Here is a 20,860-nt window from a genome sequence, read left to right as displayed (position 1 = left end):
ACACTCACCTACAAAAATACACAAAAAAAGCCCTCAACTTTGATTCAGTTCCCTCAAATCCTTGTACAAAAAATCAACAAGAATATATTGAAGGATAGAAAAACACTTAGAAAGGGGGGGGGGGTTTGAATAAGTGTAGCTTTAAAACTTGTAAGATAAAAAAATTTGCACAATGATTTTAATCCTGGTTCGTTGTTAACTAAACTACTCCAGTCCACCCCCTTGGAGTGATTTACCTGACCTGAGGATTTAATCCACTAATCACACAAGATTACAATGGTTTTCCACTTAGACAACTTCTAAGTCTTCTAGAGTATACTGATCACAACATGATCACTCTAGGAACAATCTGCTTAGATACCCTCTAAGACTTTCTAGAGTATTCTGATCAACAACCTGATCACTCTAATTCTTACAACTTAATGTAAACAAATTCTAAGAGTTACAATGCTTCTTATAAAGCTATTATCACAACTTTGATTTTCTCTTAAGTTTAAGCTTAATCTCACTAATATATTACTACAGCAATGTAGTGAGGTTGAAGATGAAGTTTGAGAGCTTTTGAATTGAACAGCATTTCAGCGTTTTTGAATCGAGTGTTATGTTCAAAGTTCGTAACCTTGCTTCTCATCAGAACTTCATATTTATAGGCATTTGAGAAGATGACCGTTGGGAGCATTTAATGCTTTGCGTGATCCGTACATCATTGCATTTAATGTTTCACTCTTTTGTCAACTACCTCGAGCCTTGCTTTCGCTGTGTCTACTGACGTTGCCTTTAATAGCTTCTAACGTTCCTTTGGTCAGTCAGCATAGCCTGCCATCTTGTACTTGCTTCTGATCTGATGTTTGTGTAAACAACGTTTGAATATCATCAGAGTCAAACAACTTGGTGCAGAGCATCTTCTTGTCTTCTGACTTTGAAGTGCTTCTGAGCATGATACCATGAGAACTTCAGTGCTTCTGCTTCTGATCTCAAGTTCTTTTGATGCTTCCATAGACCATGTTCTGATTCTGCTTGACCATCTTCTGATGTCTTGCCAGACCATGTTCTGATGTTGCATGCTGAACCTTCTGAGTCAGTGCTTCTTGCGCTGATTTTGTGCATACTCTTTATATAATTCCTGAAATGGAAATTGCATAGTATTAGAGTACCATATTATCTCATACAAAATTCATATACATTATTATCATCAAAACTAAGAATATTGATCAGAACAAATCTTGTTCTAACAATCTCCCCCTTTTTGATGATGACAAAAACATATATAAATGATATGAATTTGCAATCAGAATATCAGACGGCTAAAGACAATTACACAGCTATAGCATAAGCATATAAACATAGTGTGTGCATATGTCTCCCCCTGAGATTAACAATCTCCCCCTAAGATAAATAATCTCCCCCTGAAATAAATACTGGAAGAAATTTATAAGTAAAGGACTTCCCTGAGTATTTTCCATTTCAGTTGAGACGATCACATATGCTTAGATCTTCAGAACATTCATAGCTTCTGATTCTTGCTTCCATAGGACATCTTCAGAACTTGAATTTCTTTTTTAATCATTGCATGCTAGATTGTATCAGAACATTGTTGAATGTACCAGAGCATCATCAGAGCAACTCTACATCCTGAAATGTTACAGAACAAACTAAACGACAAAAGTCAAAGCATGAATGAATCAGAACATAAAATATGTATCAGAACATATAATACGTATCAAAGCATAAAATAATAATGTTTCAGAGCATATTTAGAACAAAAACATGCATCAGAACATATAAGGAATAAGAATGTGTTAGAGCATATTCTATCATCAGAATATCATAACATTATTCCTTCTTGCTTCTGATCTTGAAGCTTCACAGCACTCAGCATGCTTCAATTTCCATGAGCTTGATTCCATACAGAATTGCTTTTCCCCATGCCTTTTCTTCTCATGTTGAGCTTTTAAGAAGATCTTCACTTCCTGCAAAACACTCAAAGACACAGAACTTGCAATTTCTTGTTAGAAATATGGAGACTTTCTCCCAGCAACTGATAATATATAACAGATCATTTATCACATTTTCTCCCCCTTTTTGTCATAACATCAAAAACACAAAAGATTCAGATGAAAAAACAAAACAATATGAGAGAAAAGAAGATAATTTTCATTGATAGCAAAAAAGAATTATCAGAAAGTACAAGGAAGATGCATAGAAGACAGATGCAAGAAACAAAGAGAAACTACTAAGACACAAAAGGACTAAGACGACCCTAGCTTAGACATAATCTTGGCCAGCATGTCATGAATCCCAGCATTGCTCTCAGTCTGCCTCTCCATGAAAGAGCGAAACTCAGCATTGGTGTCCTCTTGCTTGTTCATGCGAGAAGCTAGCTCAGCTTGGTTCTTCTGAATAACCTCTAGAGTCTTCACCAGAAGTGAGCTTCATGCGAGAAGAAGCTTCACAACTTCTGTTCAGAGGGACAACATTCTAAACTGCAGCTTCCATTGTGAGATCATCATCTTGATTTTCCTCAACAGGAATAGACTTAGCAGGATGATCTTCAGCATCAGCTTCTCCCATATCAGCATCTTCTTCATACTCAGGAGCAGGAAGATCAGAATCTCCATTCTCAAGAGTTTGAAGAATGGCAGTAAGATTCCTTGGGGCAGAAGGACCTTCAACTTCTGGCGGGTCAACAACTTCTGGAATGACCAAATTGGGGTCTTCCTCAGAAGGATTTTCCCTCAGAAAGTCAAACAAGGACTTGAAGTCTCCAGTCAGGACTGGATACTTAGGTCTCCAAACCACAATATCCCTGCAAGGATTGGCTTCCATTTCCGTAGAAATTCACGCTTCTACAAGTTCATCAATGAATTTCTTCTCTTTAAAGCAATATCTCCCTCCAAGACGACTGAACCAGAAGTCTTCATAGTTCCTCAGAATTCCACAAGGTCGTGAAGCATGTTCTACACAAATTTCCTGAAGTTCTTCAAAATAAGCATCTTCTTTTCTTCGGAAGATCCTCTAGAATTTTCGCATAGCAACATCATTTACTCCAGCATTTTCAACTATTCTGAGAGTGTCAAAGACTCTTCTGATATTCCTCTTTACCATTTCATAGATTACACCAATAGGGTATGCTCGGCGGGAGTTTATTTTGGTTATGGGAGAATCTGGGGTTTGGGACAGAATAAGGTTGAGGCTCTCTATCCAAACGGAAGGATGATTATGCTTCATTCTCAGAATCTAACACTACCAGCTCAGCTTCAGGACGAAGCTTGGGTGTGTAATTGCAATCACGGAGCAATTGCTCATGTGATGCAGAATCTGGAATATCTGATATAGAGGGATTATTTTGAGAGGTGGAAGGAATGGGTTCATAGTTTGCATGAGGTGGGGGTTGAGAAATGGATATATTTGTGTGAGGTGGAAAGAGAGTTTGAAGGGGTGGTATATCAAGGACAAGGTTTTCAAGGGCCTGGTCAGAAGCAAGGTTGGTTGTGGGTGGAGATGAAGGAATGGGAACATTTGTGATGGGTGAATGAGGAGGAGTAAGAGTTTTGGTTACAGGAGAAGAAGGAGGTGTGAGAACATGGATATTTATGGGTGATTCTGATAGGGCTTTTTCTGGTTGATTTATTGGTTCAGGGGTTTGAGCAACATTTATTGGTGCAACTTCTGAACGTAAAGCAGGAACAGAATCAGGTTCAGAGAGATGTATATCTTTGGACACCTTCTGAATAGCTTCAAACACAGCCTCCAGTTTCCTCTGCTTCTTACTCTTCTGCTCTTCCACAATCTTTGCCTTCCCAAAAGAAATTTCTCTTCTTCTGGTAGATTCCAGTCTCTCCTTCTCATTATCAACAGCCTTCTGACCTTCAACTACTTGAGTTTTTGGTCCTTGATTAATTCCTTCTGGCTGATTCACAGCTTCTGCTTGCTGATTCACAGCTTCTTGAGCTTCTTCTTCTTCATCCGAATTATTAATGATTAATTTTCTTTTTCTTGTCTCCTTCTTTTCAACAGCCTTTTCACTTTCCACATTCTTATTTTTCATTTTTCTCTTCTTCTTCTTCTTCTTCTTCTCAGCAGTCTCTTTTTCTCTATCTTTATTTTCAACTACAACTTCCTGCACTTCTTCAGCAACAACTTCTTCTTGAGCAGCTTCAACAACATCAGTAGCAGCAGCTACACTTTGGACTACCTTTTCCTGGTTAACAGAAGGATGATCAAATTTTCGCTTTGTCCTTCTTTCCTTCTTGACAACAGCATCAGGTGCAGCTTCTGAAACATCTTCTGAAGCAGCAGGCCTGGAAGTGGAAACTTTCTTGCGACCACCTTTAGTAGGAGCAACTTTTCCTTCTTTTTCCTTGAGTGAGTTCAGATATATAGTTCTGACTTCTGGAAGCTCACTTCTGAAGAAGGACTCAAAGTCAGCAAGAACAGGATCTCTTCTGCTTCTTGCTCCAGGAAGAGGTTGAGGGGTTTGTACGATAACATCAATAATACTCATCTTTCTCAAAGTGAGAGCATTCAAGTAACTTCCAGTATCAACAACAAGATCTTTGATGGTCCCTTGATCTTCCAGGTCCTCAACAATCTTGGAATGAACCAGCAGATTTGTAATAATTCTTCCAAAAGGAATAATAGTACACTTCTTCTTTCTGAAAGCATTTCTGGAATCCCTCACAGCATTCCACATGTGGTTGAAGATTATGTAGATAACATCAACCTTCTTCTGAGTGGCAATGCAATACAGAATGTATTTCTGCTCATTGTTGACAAAATCTGCAGAATGGGTTGCTTTCCTGTGATAGAAACACCCCAGAAGAATCTTGGTCCAGATTTTGTAGAGATCCTTCATGCCCTTGACACGATCAGTTTTCTTCACATCTTTATAGAGAGTAACCAATACTTCATCCCAATTAGCCCTTAGATCAATTTCATGAGCACCCTCAGGGTTTCTTAGATCAAACATCATTCTCAGGATGTTTTCAGTAACGACCACAAACTTCCCCTGAACAAAGGACAGAATAGATTTAGGAGCTACAACAGCATGCACCCAAAATTCTTTTACAAGATCTGGGTAAACCGGTCCACAGAGCTCAACAAATAATGAAGTCCATCCTTGAAAGATGATATCTTCTTTAAGAAGAAACTCATGTTCTTCAAGACTATCAAAGTCTACCATAAGTTCACAGATAACTTCCAACTCCTTTTTGGAAATAGAGCAGGAGATAACTGGAACAATTTCCTGATCTTCTTCTTGAAGATGGAGAGGAGCAGATGAACCAGCGTTGAGAGATGATGAGGCAGCCATTGAAACAGTACTGAGATTGCAAGAAATATTCCTGGGTTTGCGCTTAGGGTTAGAGAAAAGGGCAAAGAGGTTACAAAAGTGCATGCACAAGGAGAGAGAGAATGGGACCGAAAAAGGATAAACGTTATGATTTGAAATATATTTATAGAGGCGGATTTGAAAAAGAATGCAATAAAATTATGAGAAAAAACAGTTACATAATCAAATGAAATCAACTGCATTAAATGATGAGTAACGTTAGGTGAGAGAACGTGGTAATTGAAATGATTTACACAGTTACCTAGGGCGGCGTCCCATCAGATTCACTCACGCTTTTACCATCCGTGCAAACACGTGTTCACCATCATAAACACTTGATGACAGCTGTGTTGTATTGCATTTGCTTCTGATGATGAATAGAGCTTTTCATCTTCTGATTCTGGTCAATGATTCTGACTACCATTCTTTAGAAATGATCTAGTTCTGATAGGATCATCTTTCTTTCCAAGAATCACATCTTCTGAGTGAGCCGAAATGAGTCTAGAAGATCTTCTGACGGTTGGCTCTTCAGAAATTCTGAGATTCTCTAAAGATGCAGCAACTTGATCTTCTGATTCTTTGCTTCTGAGATTTTCAGCTTCTGAAACTTTGCTTCTTGGTTCTACAGCTTCTAATATATCAATATCTATATCTGCAAAATTCTCAAACTGCTTTGGCTTTTCAAGACCAAGCTTATCATCAAATCTGATATTGATTGATTCTTCTACAACCAATGTTTCAGTATTATATATGTTGAAAGTATTTGTGGGTAAATAATTTCGGTAATATATCGTATCCACAGGGATTGGTTTAATATCACTGCCGTTCTATAGTTGATTATTTTGAGTGAGAAAAGTTAATTGGATTTGTTTTATGATTATAATACTATCAAATGTAAGCAATAATTTAAATGCAAATAATGAATGTTTGTTAACGATTAAGGAAATATGTTTAGCTTTAGGGTTCATCAACCTATTCCTATACAATTTATCAATTAATTCACAATTGAACAATCTTTTGAATTACTATCTTCACTTATCCTCAAATATGATTCCATGTCTGCAAATCAAATTAGATAAACTTTTACCGGTATGAGATTCGATCTCTCCAAATATCAATATCGATAATAGTAATAAGGAACGATAATTATGAAAACTCAATCACAATTCCATCTCTGCAAATTGGGATTGAATCAATATAGCAACCTAGGGCAAAAGTTAAATCCTTTCTTTCGATCAAAGATTCAACAATGGTGTAAAGTAAAAACAAGGTTTCTTATTGATAATAAATTCAAACAATTGTTCATAGGAAAGAATCAATGATATTGTATATTCATAGGTTAATTACTACCTTAAACTCAACAAGAGGAATTTAGCTCTCCATAGACATGAAGAACACACAAGAATTAATAGAGGGATTCATCTTCATCAACGGAATGTCTTCGATTGGTAAAGATTTGGCCTTCGATTGTTGTTCTTGGCTGCAAACTCAGAATGCTCTCCTAATTTCGCTCACAAAAGTTCTCTCTTTACTTGGAAGCTAGGGCTTCTATTTATAAGTTTTGGGCCTTGTAACGCAGCCACCGCGCCTCGGAATGCAATGGCGCGGCGCGAACCCAAACAGAGAGTTTGGCGTGTCTCGCCCCTTTATTGGCGCGGCTCGCCCTTTAATTCTTCTTACTTATTTGTGATTCTTCCTCTCTAGAGCTTTACGCCAGCGTGTTTCCTAGTCTTTGCCTCTTAGCTTCAGTATCTGCACAATTAACACCCAAAGTGATGCAATTTGTTCTAAGATTAGCTTCGAACCTTGAAAGTTCAATTCTAACTATAAAATCCGTAAAACGCACAAGATCTATTCACTTTTAGCTCAAAAGGTAGTTAATCTAACACATTAAATTACCATTAATTCACTCCTAACAGTATACTCTGTAGCCTTTAGAGCGTTCAGAATATCCAAGAAAGAAACATTTTTGTGCCTTAGAATCAAACTTACCAAGATGATCTTTAGTATTCAGAATAAAACAAACACATCCAAAAGGATGAAAATATGAAATGTTGGGCTTTCTGTTCTTCCACAATTCATAAGGAGTCTTATTTAGAATAGGTCTTATAGAGATTCTATTTTGAATATAACATGCAGTGTTTATTGCTTCTGCCCAGAAGTGCTTAGCCATATTGGTTTCATTGATCATGGTTCTGGCCATTTCTTGTAGAGTCCTATTCTTTCGCTCTACAACTCCATTTTGCTGTGGAGTTCTAGGGCAAGAGAAATCATGGGCAATACCATTTTCTTTGAAGAACTCCTCAAAGAATCTGTTCTCAAATTCACCACCATGATCACTTCTGACCTTTATGATTTGGCACTCCTTCTCAGATTGATTTTGAGTGCAGAATTCAAAGAACACTGAATGAGACTCATCCTTGTGTTTTAATAACTCTACCCATGTCCAGCGGCTATAATCATCTACGATGACTAATCCATATTTCTTCCCTCTGACATATGTTGTTTTGACTGGTCCAAACAGATCAATGTGCAGAAGTTCTAACGGCCTTGAGGAAGAGACAACATTCTTAGATTTGAATGCAGGCCTGGAGAACTCGCCCTTCTGACATGCTTCACAAAGAGCATCTGATTTGTATTTCAGATTTGGGAGTCCTCTGACCAGATTTAGTTTGTTAATCTGAGAAATCTTTCTCAAACTAGCATGACCTAATCTTCTGTGCCAGACCCATTGCTCTTCAGAAACAGACATAAGGCAAGTTACCTTCTGCTTCTCAAGATCTGAAAGATCAATCTTATAAATGTTGTTCTTTCTCTTGCCTGTAAATAGGATTGAGCCATCCTTCTGACTTACAGCCTTGCAAGACTTTTGATTGAAGATTATGTCATAACCATTGTCACTTAATTGACTTATGGACAATAAGTTATGCGTTAATCCTTCTACAAGAAGTACATTAGTTATGGAAGGAGAGTTACCAATACTTATGGTTCCAGAGCCAATAATCTTGCCCTTCCGATCTCCTCCAAACTTGAATTCTCCACCAGATTTAAGCACCAGGTCTTGGAACATAGACCTTCTTCCCGTCATGTGGCGCGAGCACCCAGAGTCCAGGTACCATGACATTTTGTGCTTTGTCTTCTTTGCTTCTAAGGATATTGGCAACAGAAATTATCTTCTCCTTAGGTACCCACAATTTCTTGGGTCATTTCTTGTTAGTTTTCCTCAAGTTCTGATTGAACTTGGGTTTAGCATGATAAGTAACAGGAGGAATAACATGATATTCTTTAGGTTTGGCAGCATGATATTTTTTAGGTTGTGTCACATGCTTCTTGGTGTGTGAAGTGTTAAAACTTTTGGCATGTGAAGTGAGCCTAATATCATGTGAGTGGCCATATTTGAACTGATCATACAATGGCTTGTATGTGATTTTCAAATCATCAACAGGTTCAAATTTTTGTGAGGTATCACCCTCATAGCCAACGCCAATCCTTTTGTTTCCAGAAACACCATATATCATAGAAGCAAGATGACTTCTACCAATACTTCTAGATAGAAACTTCGTGAAGCTCGAGTCATATTCTTTCAGAATATGATTGAGACTAAGAATGGATTTTTCTGATTCAGAAGGAGATCCAATATCTTTGGATAATTTTAAAACTTTTTCCTTCAGTTTAGAATTTTCCACTTCCATCTTCTTAGTTTCAAATTTAAATAGCTTTTTCAGCTTTTTGTATTTGATACTAAGATGAGCCTTGAGTTCCAGAAGTTCAGTTAAACTGGAAACTAACTCTTCTCTAGATAGTTCAGAAAATACCTCTTCAGAATCTGATTCTGATGTAGATTCTGATCCATCTTCCACTGTGGCCATCAGTGCAAAGTTTGCTTGCTCGCCTTCAGAGTCTGATTCTGATTCTGATTCTGAATCGTCCCATTAGACCCCATCTTCTGGGCAAGCTTCTGATGATCTTCTTAACATGATCAACCTTGGTGTAGCCTTTGTCCAGAACTTTTAATCCAGCAGTTAGCGTTTGAAATCTTGAAAACATCTTCTCAATATTTTCATCGTCCTCCATCTTGAAGGCTTCATATTTCTGGATCAAAGCAAGAGCTTTAGTCTCCTTGACTTGGGCATTTCCTTCATGGGTCATTTTCAATGACTCATATATGTCATAGGCAGTTTCCCTGTTAGATATCTTCTCATATTCAGCATGAGAGATAGCATTCAGCAAAACAGTCCTACACTTATGATGATTTTTGAATTGCTTCTTTTGATCATCATTCATTTCTTGTCTTCTAAGCCTTACGCCAGTAGCTTTCACTGGATGTTTGTAACCATCCATCAGCAGATCCCATAAGTCACCATCTAGACCAAGGAAGTAACTTTCAAGTTTATCTTTCCAGTATTCAAAGTTTTCACCATCAAATACTGGTGGTCTTGTATAACCATTGTTACCATTTCCATTATATTGCTCAGCGGAGCCAGATGTAGATGTATTTGTTGGATCTTCACCAGCCATCTTGACTTAAGCGTTTTTCTCTTCCTGAATCTTTTCTAAACACGGTTAAGTGCTTGCACCTTAGAACCGACGCTCTAATGCCAATTGAAGGATAGAAAAACACTTAGAAAGGGGGGTTTGAATAAGTGTAGCTTTAAAACTTGTAAGATAAAAACAATTTGCACAATGATTTTTATCCTGGTTCGTTGTTAACTAAACTACTCCAGTCCACCCCCTTGGAGTGATTTACTTGACCTGAGGATTTAATCCACTAATCACACAAGATTACAATGGTTTTCCACTTAGAAAAATTCTAAGTCTTATAGAGTATACTGATCACAACCTGATCACTCTAGGAACAATCTGCTTAGATACCCTCTAAGACTTTCTAGATTATTCTGATCAACAACCTAATCACTCTAGTTCTTACAACTTAATGTAAACAAATTCTAAGAGTTACAATGCTTCTTATAAAGCTATTATCACAACTGTGATTTTCTCTTAAGTTTAAGCTTAATCTCACTAATATATTACAACAGCAATGTAGTGAGGTTGAAGATGAAGTTTGAGAGATTTTGAATTGAACAGCGTTTCAGCGTTTTTGGATCGAGTGTTATGTTCAAAGTTCGTAACCTTGCTTCTCATCAGAACTTCATATTTATAGGCGTTTGAGAAGATGACCGTTGGGAGCATTTAATGCTTTGCGTAATCCGTACAGCATTGCATTTAATGTTTCACTCTTTTGTCAACTACCTCGAGCCTTGCTTTCGCTGTGTCTACTGACGTTTCCTTTAATAGCTTCTAACGTTCCTTTTGTCAGTCAGCCTAGCCTGCCATCTTGTACTTGCTTCTGATCTGATGTTTGTGTAAACAACGTTTGAATATCATCAGAGTCAAACAACTTGGTGCAGAGCATCTTCTTGTCTTCTGACTTTGAAGTGCTTCTGAGCGTGATACCATGAGAACTTCAGTGCTTCTGCTTCTGATCTCAAGTTCTTCTGATGCTTCCATAGACCATGTTTTGATTCTGCTTGACCATCTTCTGATGTCTTGCCAGACCATGTTCTGATGTTGCATGTTGAACCTTCTGAGTCAGTGCTTCTTGTGCTGATTTTGTGCATACTCTTTATATAATTCCTGAAATGGAAATTGCATAGTATTAGAGTACCACATTATCTCATACAAAATTCATATACATTTTTATCATCAAAACTAAGAATATTGATCAGAACAAATCTTGTTCTAACATATACCACATAGAAACTCACACTCCAAAAGTTCATACTTGCATCTGTGAATATTAGAAAAAGAAGAAGAAGAGAGGAAAGGGATGGAAATGAGAGAGAGATGAGAGGAAGAAGAAGAGAGGAAACAGATGGAAATGAGAGAGAGATGAGGGGAAGAAGAAGAGAAGAATTAGCATAACAAAATTTTGAAGAAAAACTATCAGAAAAAGAAAATTGAGAGGAGAACCTGTAACCGAATCATTGTCCCTCCATCGATTCTTCTGCTATCTCTCATCTTCAACCTTGACCTTTCTTCATACTTCACACCTTCTCTCAAATTCACCTCATAACAACCTCTAACAGAAATCCTTCCCTTTACCCCATCTCTTTCGATCCAATCTTCATTCAACCTTTCTCCATAACCGTTTTTCTTTAACCTTCAGTCACCATTCATCAATCTGCAGAAGAAAAAGAAAATGGCATCCCCTCTTCATCTTCTTCGATCGATCCTTCAAGTATTCACAAATTCAGAAGGAACCTTCAACCCGCATCAACTCCGTCCATGTATCAACAACTGGAACAAAGACGAAAAACACAGAAGACTATTCAAACTCAGAAGCAAAAGAGGAGGAAATTTAATATGGAGAAAACGAAGCGTAAAAGTCGAAGACGTACCTGAGTGGTGACCTTCGTTTTTTCTCTTCTGTCTTGCCGCCGTGGAAGAAGCCGTCAAAGCTTATCTGATCAGTAAAGCCTACAATCGTCGTGTTCTGTTCTTGTTGAGGCGTGATTTCGATTGATCGGAGAGAACCTGGGATTTGAGAAGAGAGAGAGATTGAGAACGCGGGGAGACCAGACATTAAAGAGAGTCGGGATAAGAGGTGATAATTCGTATGTTCACGGTGGCTGTGTGGTGATGTCGGTCCCGTTGGAGGAGAAAGGCTTTCCCCGGCGTCGTTGCTGCTTCACGATCTTGAGAGGGAGAGGAGAAGAATCCCAAAGGTCACTTAACCCTAATCCCCTTTTATGTTTATTTGTTTTAGTTTTTTTTTTCTTTTTAATCTTAAAAAAAATAAAATATAAAACAAGAGAAAGAGGGAAACGAAAAGAAAAGAGGGAAAACATGGCGGGCACTAAATTTTTGGACTTGGGCCACAGTTTTTAGTCAAAATTATAAGGCCGCGGTTTTTCTTTGCGGCTTAAAATACCCGCAGTTCTATAACCGTGGCAATTGAAGTAAAGGCCACAGTTTCATACTCCGGACTCAATATTTTATAACATAATTCTACGCTTTGATAAATATGGCCAAATCACATATGTGGCCACAGTTTCTGAGCTGTGGAAAATTTTAGCGTGGCCGTAGGCCAAAAATGTAGTAGTGTTATCAACAAAATCAAAATTTTCAAATGTGGTATCATAACGGACGTAACCCATCTCAGGTGTGTTTTCTGTCCGAATGATGAGACAGTTTTGCATCTGTTTGGTACGTGTTCTTTTGCGGATAATATTTGGAGAAAAGTTTATGATTGGATCGGTACCTTTGGGGAACTAAGATTGGAGGAGTTCAAGTCTTTCTTTTTTAACTGTGAGAAATTTTTGAACAAGATGAAGCGAAGAGTGGTGTCTGTTATTTGGTTAGTTTCGGTTTAGAGTATTTGGTTAACGAGGAACAATGTTATTTTTAACAATGTCAATATGAGATTTGATGAATGTATGTCGGCCATAGTGTATAGATCTTGGATTTGGTTTTCCTCTAGTTGTAAAATTGCTGCTTGTAGTAATTTCTATACTTGGAACACTCTTCCTCTTCTCTGTTTCGAGAAGTAAGATTTGGGTCCGTGTTTGTTTTGTCGGGCGGAGCACCCTTTTGCTCCCTTTGATAGATTCCTTTCCTATTAAAAAACAATCACAAAAATAAGGAAACTATTTATTGTTACACCCATCTCGGACTCTATATTTTGATGGGACGGAATAAATAGACGAATTCATTTGAACTCAATTAAAATGAAATTAAGAAAAGAGGATGGCATTAATAAACTTGAACGACGGAAGATAAATAAGTTAAGTGGGAGATTGCATTAAGAAGGCTCCAATACAACGTAAATAAGTTCTCATTAAATACACGATGGTTATACCAAGATGGGGATTTTCTTTTCTGCTAACAAGAAAATGTATCATGGTACCCCCTGTAGAGGAGAATATGACAAGTTTTTTTTTAATATGCTAGAGTCTTTACTATCTTGTTCCCAAACCCTCAAGGTAACTTCATTTCTAACAAAATTCAAATATGTTGTTGCTCAATCTTGTGCATATTTAAATTTGAACACGTTGTTTTGAATTTCCTCTACAGGGATATCATTTAACCAATCAAAAGAGTCTCGGTTATTCTCGTGCGGCTTCGCGTATTTGTAAAAGTTCTAAGCAAACTCCATTTCTATGTCTGGATGTTCCTTCATTTTTTGGCTGGAAATTATTCTATATTTCTCCAAGTATAGGACACTGTGGCGGGAACGTTTACAGACAAATGCATTCTTGTATTTTCATATATGTGGTAAAAAAACATTCTTGTAGTGAGTTTTTATTTTGGAGGAGCTCGGGCTATTGGCTACTTTGTGATGAAGAAATGAAAAAGAGCAAACAAAATAATTGAAGAATAATGATTTTATAGATAAAGTTAATCATTATGAAATACTATAATAAATACTATAAATAAGTGATTTTATCTGGATTGTTTAAAGTGTTTTACCTTTATTTACTAGTCGAAGTAAAGAAGAGTATCATGGAAAATGTGTCACATTTCTTCTCGGTTCGTATATTAGTTAAGGAAAAAAATTATTAGTCATAGGTTCGATGCCCAACAACCGCTATCAGCAGTAAATTAGAAAAACCCCTATGGTATCTTTGAAGGAGTTTGATAAAGATCTTGATTTTTCTTTGCAATAACTCATTCAGGTCATTTTAGAAAAATCATCAACAACTTCATGAACAAGTATTTGTTTGCTAAGACTCCCACCTTGTATATATTTCATTAGTCCCATATTAGGAAATTCTAAAAAGGTGTGTCCTGGAAATTCTAAAAGAGTTTGCTAAGACTCCCAACTTTATATAAAAATCTTAAAGGGATATGACTACGGTTGGTATGTTCCACCGTTGTGATATATTTATAATAATATTTATCAATATGGTTGGTAGATAACCGTTGTGAAATAATTTATCCATATATAAGCGAATTAACTCTCACTTTTTGACAGTAGCACCCATTTTTCTCCTCTTCTTTGCCATTAGCCGTGAATTTTGTGCTTCATACGTTTAGGTTTTCTTCTTCTTACACTAGTACAAAAATGTTAATTTACACCCGTTTTTTATTAAATTTACACCCATTATTTTTAATAAAAATCGGGTGTATATCCACAGGGTGAGAAATGTCTAACGAATTTACACCCGTTTTATTTTAAAAATATCGGGTGTAATTGGGCGTAATTACATTTTTAATTACACCCTGTTTTAATAAAAATCGGGTGTAATTAGGCGTAATTACGTTTTTAATTACACCCTGTTTTCTAAAAAATCGGGTGTAATTGGGCGTAATTACGTTTTTAATTACACCCTATTTTAATAAAAATCGGGTGTAATTTGGCGTAATTACGTTTTAATTACACCCTGTTTTAATAAAAATCGGGTGTAATTGGGCGTAATTACGTTTTAATTACACCCATTTTAATAAAAATCGGGTGTAATTGGACGTAATTACATTTTAATTACACCCTATTTTAATAAAAATCGGATGTAAATATGGTCTTAATTACACCCTATTTTAATAAAAATCGGGTGTAAATACGCCATTTATGAATGAACAATTATATCTATTTACACCCTATTTCATATACACCATTTAGTTATATTTCATTTTCAGTCATAATATTGCAAATACTATAAAAATTATACACATAAAAATCAAATTTTAACTAAGTCAAAATATTTTTCATATTAACCAAAAAAATATACAAAATCATGTACAGTCATAATATTTCAAGTATTATAAAAGCATACACATAAAAATTATATTTTAACTAAGTCATAACACTTTCTTCATATATAATTTTACGCCATGCTTGACGGTTAGTTTTGGTGTTCTCTAGTTCAATTGAATCCAACCGCTTTCCACATGTAGTATTGGATTCATCCATGGCCAAAATACCACGCCCTGGAGAAGCAATTGTTTTCTGTATGCAAAAAAACAAGACACAAGAAATTATTACAAGAAAGTGTTATTACAATAAAGAGTCACATGTATCAATGGTAACCATACCGCAGTTTTGACGAGTGTAAAAAATGAAAAAAAAATGGTTCTTGAGTATAAAAAATTTCAACTGGATGTAGCCTTCCAGGAACTTTCATTAGAGGAGCTCCAAAAAAATATCCCTGAAACTTTTCAGCTTCAAGTGTAGCACTCATAACAACCAACTTCAAGTCAGGTCTGTTTTTAAGAACTTCCTTAAGAAGGCCAAATAACACTGAAATACCCCTGAAATACTCAGGAGCTTGACATATTTGATCAGTTTCGGCTTTCAACCTACGAAGAAGCTTTCGAATATGCTGCACAAACAATCAAATTTTGTAATTACAAACCAATATTCCCAACAAAATTTGTAAATCAATGTTCACTTTGAATTAAAACATTACCATATGGTGTAACAAAGGCTAAGAGAATAAACAATCAGACCAAAATCAGCTTTTTAGTATTGTGCACGTGATATCAGCTTCTATCATTAGCTCATCAGAGTCCTGTATTTGGTGGATGTTAGAATGTAAATTACAGTCTTGATACGTGCATAAGTTAAAATGATATAGCTTCATATATAAGAGAGATTCACTTGAGATAGAATAGTAAGCAATCAGACCAAAATCCAATAAGTATTTGATCTAACAAATAGGGCAATAGCTGAGATTGTTATCTCTGAAATGTTTTAGGGTTATGTGTTGGCCATGTTTATTAAAAGGACCAACGTTGACTTCAGGTATTTGACGTAGTAACGCAGTCGGTTCACTGTGATGGTTGGTCAAAATCCTCCTATTTTCAAATTTATTCCAACTCCAACCTCTAAGTTGAAATCAAGTATCAAAACGAAATGAAACAATACGTGAATAAATAGAAAACTCACCGCCTTGCGGAGCTTCTTGATGAGTGCCATAGGCTTGCTGTTCAAACCACGTTGAAACCTAAAATTAAAATGCAGAGATTGTTAATAGTAAAGAATCAAATTGAGAGGTGGACTACATGGAAAATATAACAAATATTGAGTAGTAATTTCAAAACCGTCCTTCATAATAATTATAGTTTCAGTTCTAGGCTGTTAAGTGCCAAATGAACATGGATTCTAAATTCTAATCATTTATTAGTTTATACCTGAAGGTCCAAGAGAAAAGGAACAAGGGGTTCCTCCATATTTGCTGCTAAAGATAAACATGCAAATGATAGAAGTTGCAGAGACCATCCAATTGATTCCTGTTTAACAATGTAATCATTGTTCAATTAAAAGTAGAAATTCACCTTTATGGCGCAAAAAAACAAGTTTCCCTTATAAAGAAAACATCATTGTCCCATCAATTTCATTAAAGCACTGATGTTCAAGCAGTACGTAATAAATTAGGAATACAATTGAAACAACATTAAAGCACTGATGTTCAAGCAGTACGTAATAAATTAGGAATACAATTGAAACAATGCAATTTCAACTTCATTCAAAATTCACCAATACAATTGAAACAACATTAAAGCACTGATGTTCAAGCAGTACGTAATAAATTAGGAATAGGGATGACATACAAAAATGCTTTCATAAAATAAAAGAACTAACATATGACCAAAAAAAGGCTACTAAAATAAATAAGATCTAAATGAAAAACAGTTGTGTCAACCATGTAGGGAATAATTAAAAATGCAAATGAAACGGGTAAGGATACAGAGCTTACAGCTTTTTCAATGCTTGAAAAATGTTGCATCCTATTTGATAGAATTTTCTGCATATGAATTAGTGAAGCCATTGCTGTTCCCTGAAATTCTTGTGATAATCAACATTTTAGTGCCTATCTGTGATGATTAAGTAGTAGTAAAAGCAATAAGGAACTTAAAAATTAGACTAATTGTAACATATATTAGGAGCCATATGTGTAATAAAGTGAATGTAAAAAGAAGTGAATAGCATTAGACTAAAATGCAATGTACCCTACCCTTAATGCAGAGCAGGAACACAGATTGTCAAAAAAGTATAAAGATTTAAGAAGAATCAGAATCTGAATGATAGTAAAACATTTTTAATGAATCTGTAACTGCAAAGACTTAGCAGAACAGAAACAGTCTGTACACTGTTCTGTGCCTTCTTGGACTTGGACTCTCCCAATGCATCTTTTTTCAAATCAAAAGTGAAAGTGGGAGGGACCTCTACTTGTTGTCCACTTGTACTGCTTACTCCTCTCTGCAAAACTACTGCTCTCTAATAACCAATCACTCTTCAAACCTATAAACAAACAAATTTCCAAAACACATTAGTGAAAATAAAAAAGTTTACTATGGTAAAAAAGAAGTAAATGACGTTTTTTGGGTAAACAAAAAGTTAATTACTTATTGTTACATGAGAGAAAGTGATTGGTCTATGTCTGCATGGGACAGTGATGTTTTCTTTCATCACTATGTGATAAATTCAAATTTCATTTCTTTTTCAATTAAAAGTAGAAATTCACTAATTCTTTTCAAACTTTGTGATGAACTCTTATAAAGCTGATCTAACTTGTCTCTCCAAGTTGCAGCTTCGTTATCCTTGGGAACAGGCTCAGCAAATATTAACACAACAACAATTCCGTGATAAAGATGTGATAAAGATGCTGAAAAAATAGATTTTGACAGTTACCTCCCATCTGGATTGTTTGGAGATGTTAAAAATATGCATTTGGGCTTCTCTTGTTTAACAACCTCGATTATGTGTTCCACATTCAAGCTGAAGTCGGGCCTCCTTGGAACTACGGTATAAATAATAACGAAAAATTCGAAATTGATTACAGAATCAAAGACTGCTAAGAGCAGATAAGGAACAACGATAAAAAGTTGAAAATATTTTTCTTACCTTTGGTGACGAGTGCTCCATTAACTGCGGCATCAAATTCATACATTGTGAAAGTTGGAGGGCAATCGACAATCTTGTCACCAGGATCAAGCACACAACTGAAAATGAGAATGAGTTGTCATAGCTAGCTATGCTGAAAATTAACAAAACGAGAAGAAGAAAAATAGAAGCATGTGAACCACAAAATGAAATGGGTCTAACCGCATGATCAAATCAATAAGCTCATCGGCACCACATCCTACAAGAATATAGTCAGATTCAAGGCCTGAATCTTGAGCGAGAGCTTCACGCAACCGGCGGCTCTCTGGATCTGGATAGACATATGGGAATTTTATCGACCCTAGGGCTTGCATGACCTGACAAACCTCCAATAGTCAACTCGAGAGACAATACACTTGAACATAACCAAGAGAAGAGTTCAAAAACATAAATAAATTGGAAGATGAAAGATCAATAAAACAAGAGAAATGATAGTTAGACACATAAGTTTGACATCAATTTCAATAAGGAATTAGATAGTTAACAAAGTTCAAATATGTGGCTAACACATTTCAGTGACGGTTAATGAATATATCAAGGTGTCACATATCAATTGAACACAATAACAATGATTTTTTAGTGTACATTTGAACATAAATCATGGTTAATTGTGTTCAGTGAATAGTTAATAAGTTGTGACACCTTGTTATATTATTAACATATACTAAACCTAATGAACCACATTACCTAACTATGTTAACCATCTTAATTTGTTGTTGAAATCTGATGTCAAATGTGTGTCAAAATAATAAAACTCTAAATCAACGAGCTTTTCAATTTTACATTATGTTACCATTTAATAGCAAAAAGCTCACCTCTGGAGGAGGGCCATAAGGATTCTCATTAGCATCTAACTTGACAATATCCTCCGGCTTTCGTCCAAGACGAGAAGATAAAACCTGAAACATAAACCCTCTTCTTCTTTTATTACAATTCCGTGATAGAAATCAAACAAAAAAGAGAAAGAATTCAGTTCAGGCATTTCACCGAACACTTGGTGTGCATGTTAGGAAATGACTAATTCATTAACAATTTTACACTATACTATACATAAACCATAATCGAACAACAATCACACAACAGCAATCGGAGAAGAGAGATGAAGAAGATTGAAACTGAAATTCACTGGAAAAAATTGCACATACCGAATTCCATCATTAATGTGCGTCGGCATCGTCTTCACGTATCTTTTGTTTCTCTTAACTTCATTTTCATTTTCTTGTTCCATTAATCACCATGCTCTGCTACGAATTGGATTTGGCCGAGGAAGAGATTGAAAAGCACGTTAGATAAGCACTTTTAAGAGGTTTTAAGAGGAGCAAGAATCACTTTTCCGTTTTCACGTTTCGGCGCGTTGTTGGTAACTTATTATTCTCTATTTCTTTTCCATAAGTTACATATATTAAATGATATGTAGTAAAACTTATGATAAGTGATAACTAAATTTCATACATTATAAGATACATGTTATACAATAGGGATTATAATGAAATAGATTAATATTTTGAATTATAAAATTTAATAATTTATTTAGTCCATTTAAATTTACACCCATTTTATATTTAACGGGAGTAATTGAGATATGATTATAATAATATTTTTAATTTACACCCAATTTAAAAAAAATAGGGTGTAAATTGTCACGTGTTAATATTTAAAATGATATTTTATTTACAATATTGCCACTACATTTCTTATTTACACCCGTTTTTAGTATATTGGGTGTAAATGTTAAAATTATATTGTTCCTTTTGCACTAGTGTTACATCTTATTCTTAGATAGTCCCACATTATCTCGTTTGTTGCATGTTGTTTTTGTTGATTAATTCTCATTTTTCAGTTTCGTCTTCACTACCTTAACAAAGACCATACTTTGGCTATGGTACATATTATTTGTGTAGCTATGGAAAAAAGTACAAAAAGCATGAAGCTATGATGGAAACTTTATCCACCTTGTACTTCTTCTTCATAGCTTCACAAACAAGATATTTTTTATATTCTGTTGACAAATAAGTTTGCATTTTCACATGTTGATAACTTTCATAGTTATTGTAGGACGCAACAAGAACAACACATTTTAGTTAATGAAGAAAAAACTGCGACATCAAACTTCATCTAGTTTGATATACAATGAGAAAAAATATAAGAAGTACAAAGCTATTGTGTAAGTTTCTTTCTCCTTATATTTCTTATTTGTTTCTTCACAAACTAGATGAACTTCATTAATGATTCTTGTAACACGATTAGTTCCAATAAAAGGTGTGTCATGGAAATTTATAATATATCTTTTTCATTGCTCACAAATTATAATATCTGATTCTGTTGTACATGTTAACCTCCCACTAACTTTATTGTGTTTCTTAACCTCTTACTAATTTTTTATAACTTCATATTCCCTAACTCTATTTTGTTTTTACACAGTAATTTATATTTCATACAAATTAAGGTTCTCTTCCTTGATCATTTTCATTTAAGTTGTAATTTTTCAGTCATATCTCAAGGTGTATGGCTCCATATTATATTCAATTAGTTTAGGGTCAAAGTTTTTATACTCTCAAATTTTATCTATTCTCAATTTCTTTATGTTATTAAAGAAAAGAGTTTTTGAAGTAGCAATGATGGCTATACAGTTTCACTTCAGTTTACAT

At 35.4% G+C, this 20,860-nt stretch overlaps 1 protein-coding gene and 1 long non-coding RNA gene across 3 annotated transcripts; both read right to left on the bottom strand.

Moving 5' to 3' along the window:
• Positions 1-15,141: 15,141 nt before the first annotated feature.
• Positions 15,142-16,285, bottom strand: LOC131622889 (uncharacterized). 2 transcript variants are annotated; one of them, XR_009290036.1, is made up of 4 exons: positions 16,215-16,285; positions 15,736-15,837; positions 15,362-15,648; positions 15,142-15,275 (listed from the first exon to the last, which is right to left on the bottom strand). It is a non-coding gene; the product is annotated as an uncharacterized LOC131622889 (long non-coding RNA). The 2 variants fall into 2 exon arrangements; XR_009290034.1 differs by having other exon boundaries at positions 15,177-15,648.
• Positions 16,286-16,483: 198 nt separating this feature from the next.
• LOC131622878 (histidinol-phosphate aminotransferase, chloroplastic-like) lies at positions 16,484-19,136 on the bottom strand. The gene is made up of 6 exons (XM_058893900.1): positions 19,028-19,136; positions 18,375-18,529; positions 18,174-18,271; positions 17,961-18,069; positions 17,026-17,570; positions 16,484-16,558 (listed from the first exon to the last, which is right to left on the bottom strand). Exons 1-5 carry the CDS (start codon positions 19,118-19,120, stop codon positions 17,558-17,560), a joined length of 468 nt encoding a protein of 155 aa, XP_058749883.1. The 5' UTR covers positions 19,121-19,136; the 3' UTR covers positions 16,484-16,558; positions 17,026-17,557.
• Positions 19,137-20,860: the final 1,724 nt, after the last annotated feature.

This window comes from Vicia villosa, linkage group LG1, assembly GCF_029867415.1.
Source record: "Vicia villosa cultivar HV-30 ecotype Madison, WI linkage group LG1, Vvil1.0, whole genome shotgun sequence".
NCBI lineage: Eukaryota > Viridiplantae > Streptophyta > Magnoliopsida > Fabales > Fabaceae > Vicia > Vicia villosa.
The sequence above is the reverse complement of the archived record's forward strand: the minus strand, read 5'-3'. Positions and strand labels throughout refer to the sequence as shown.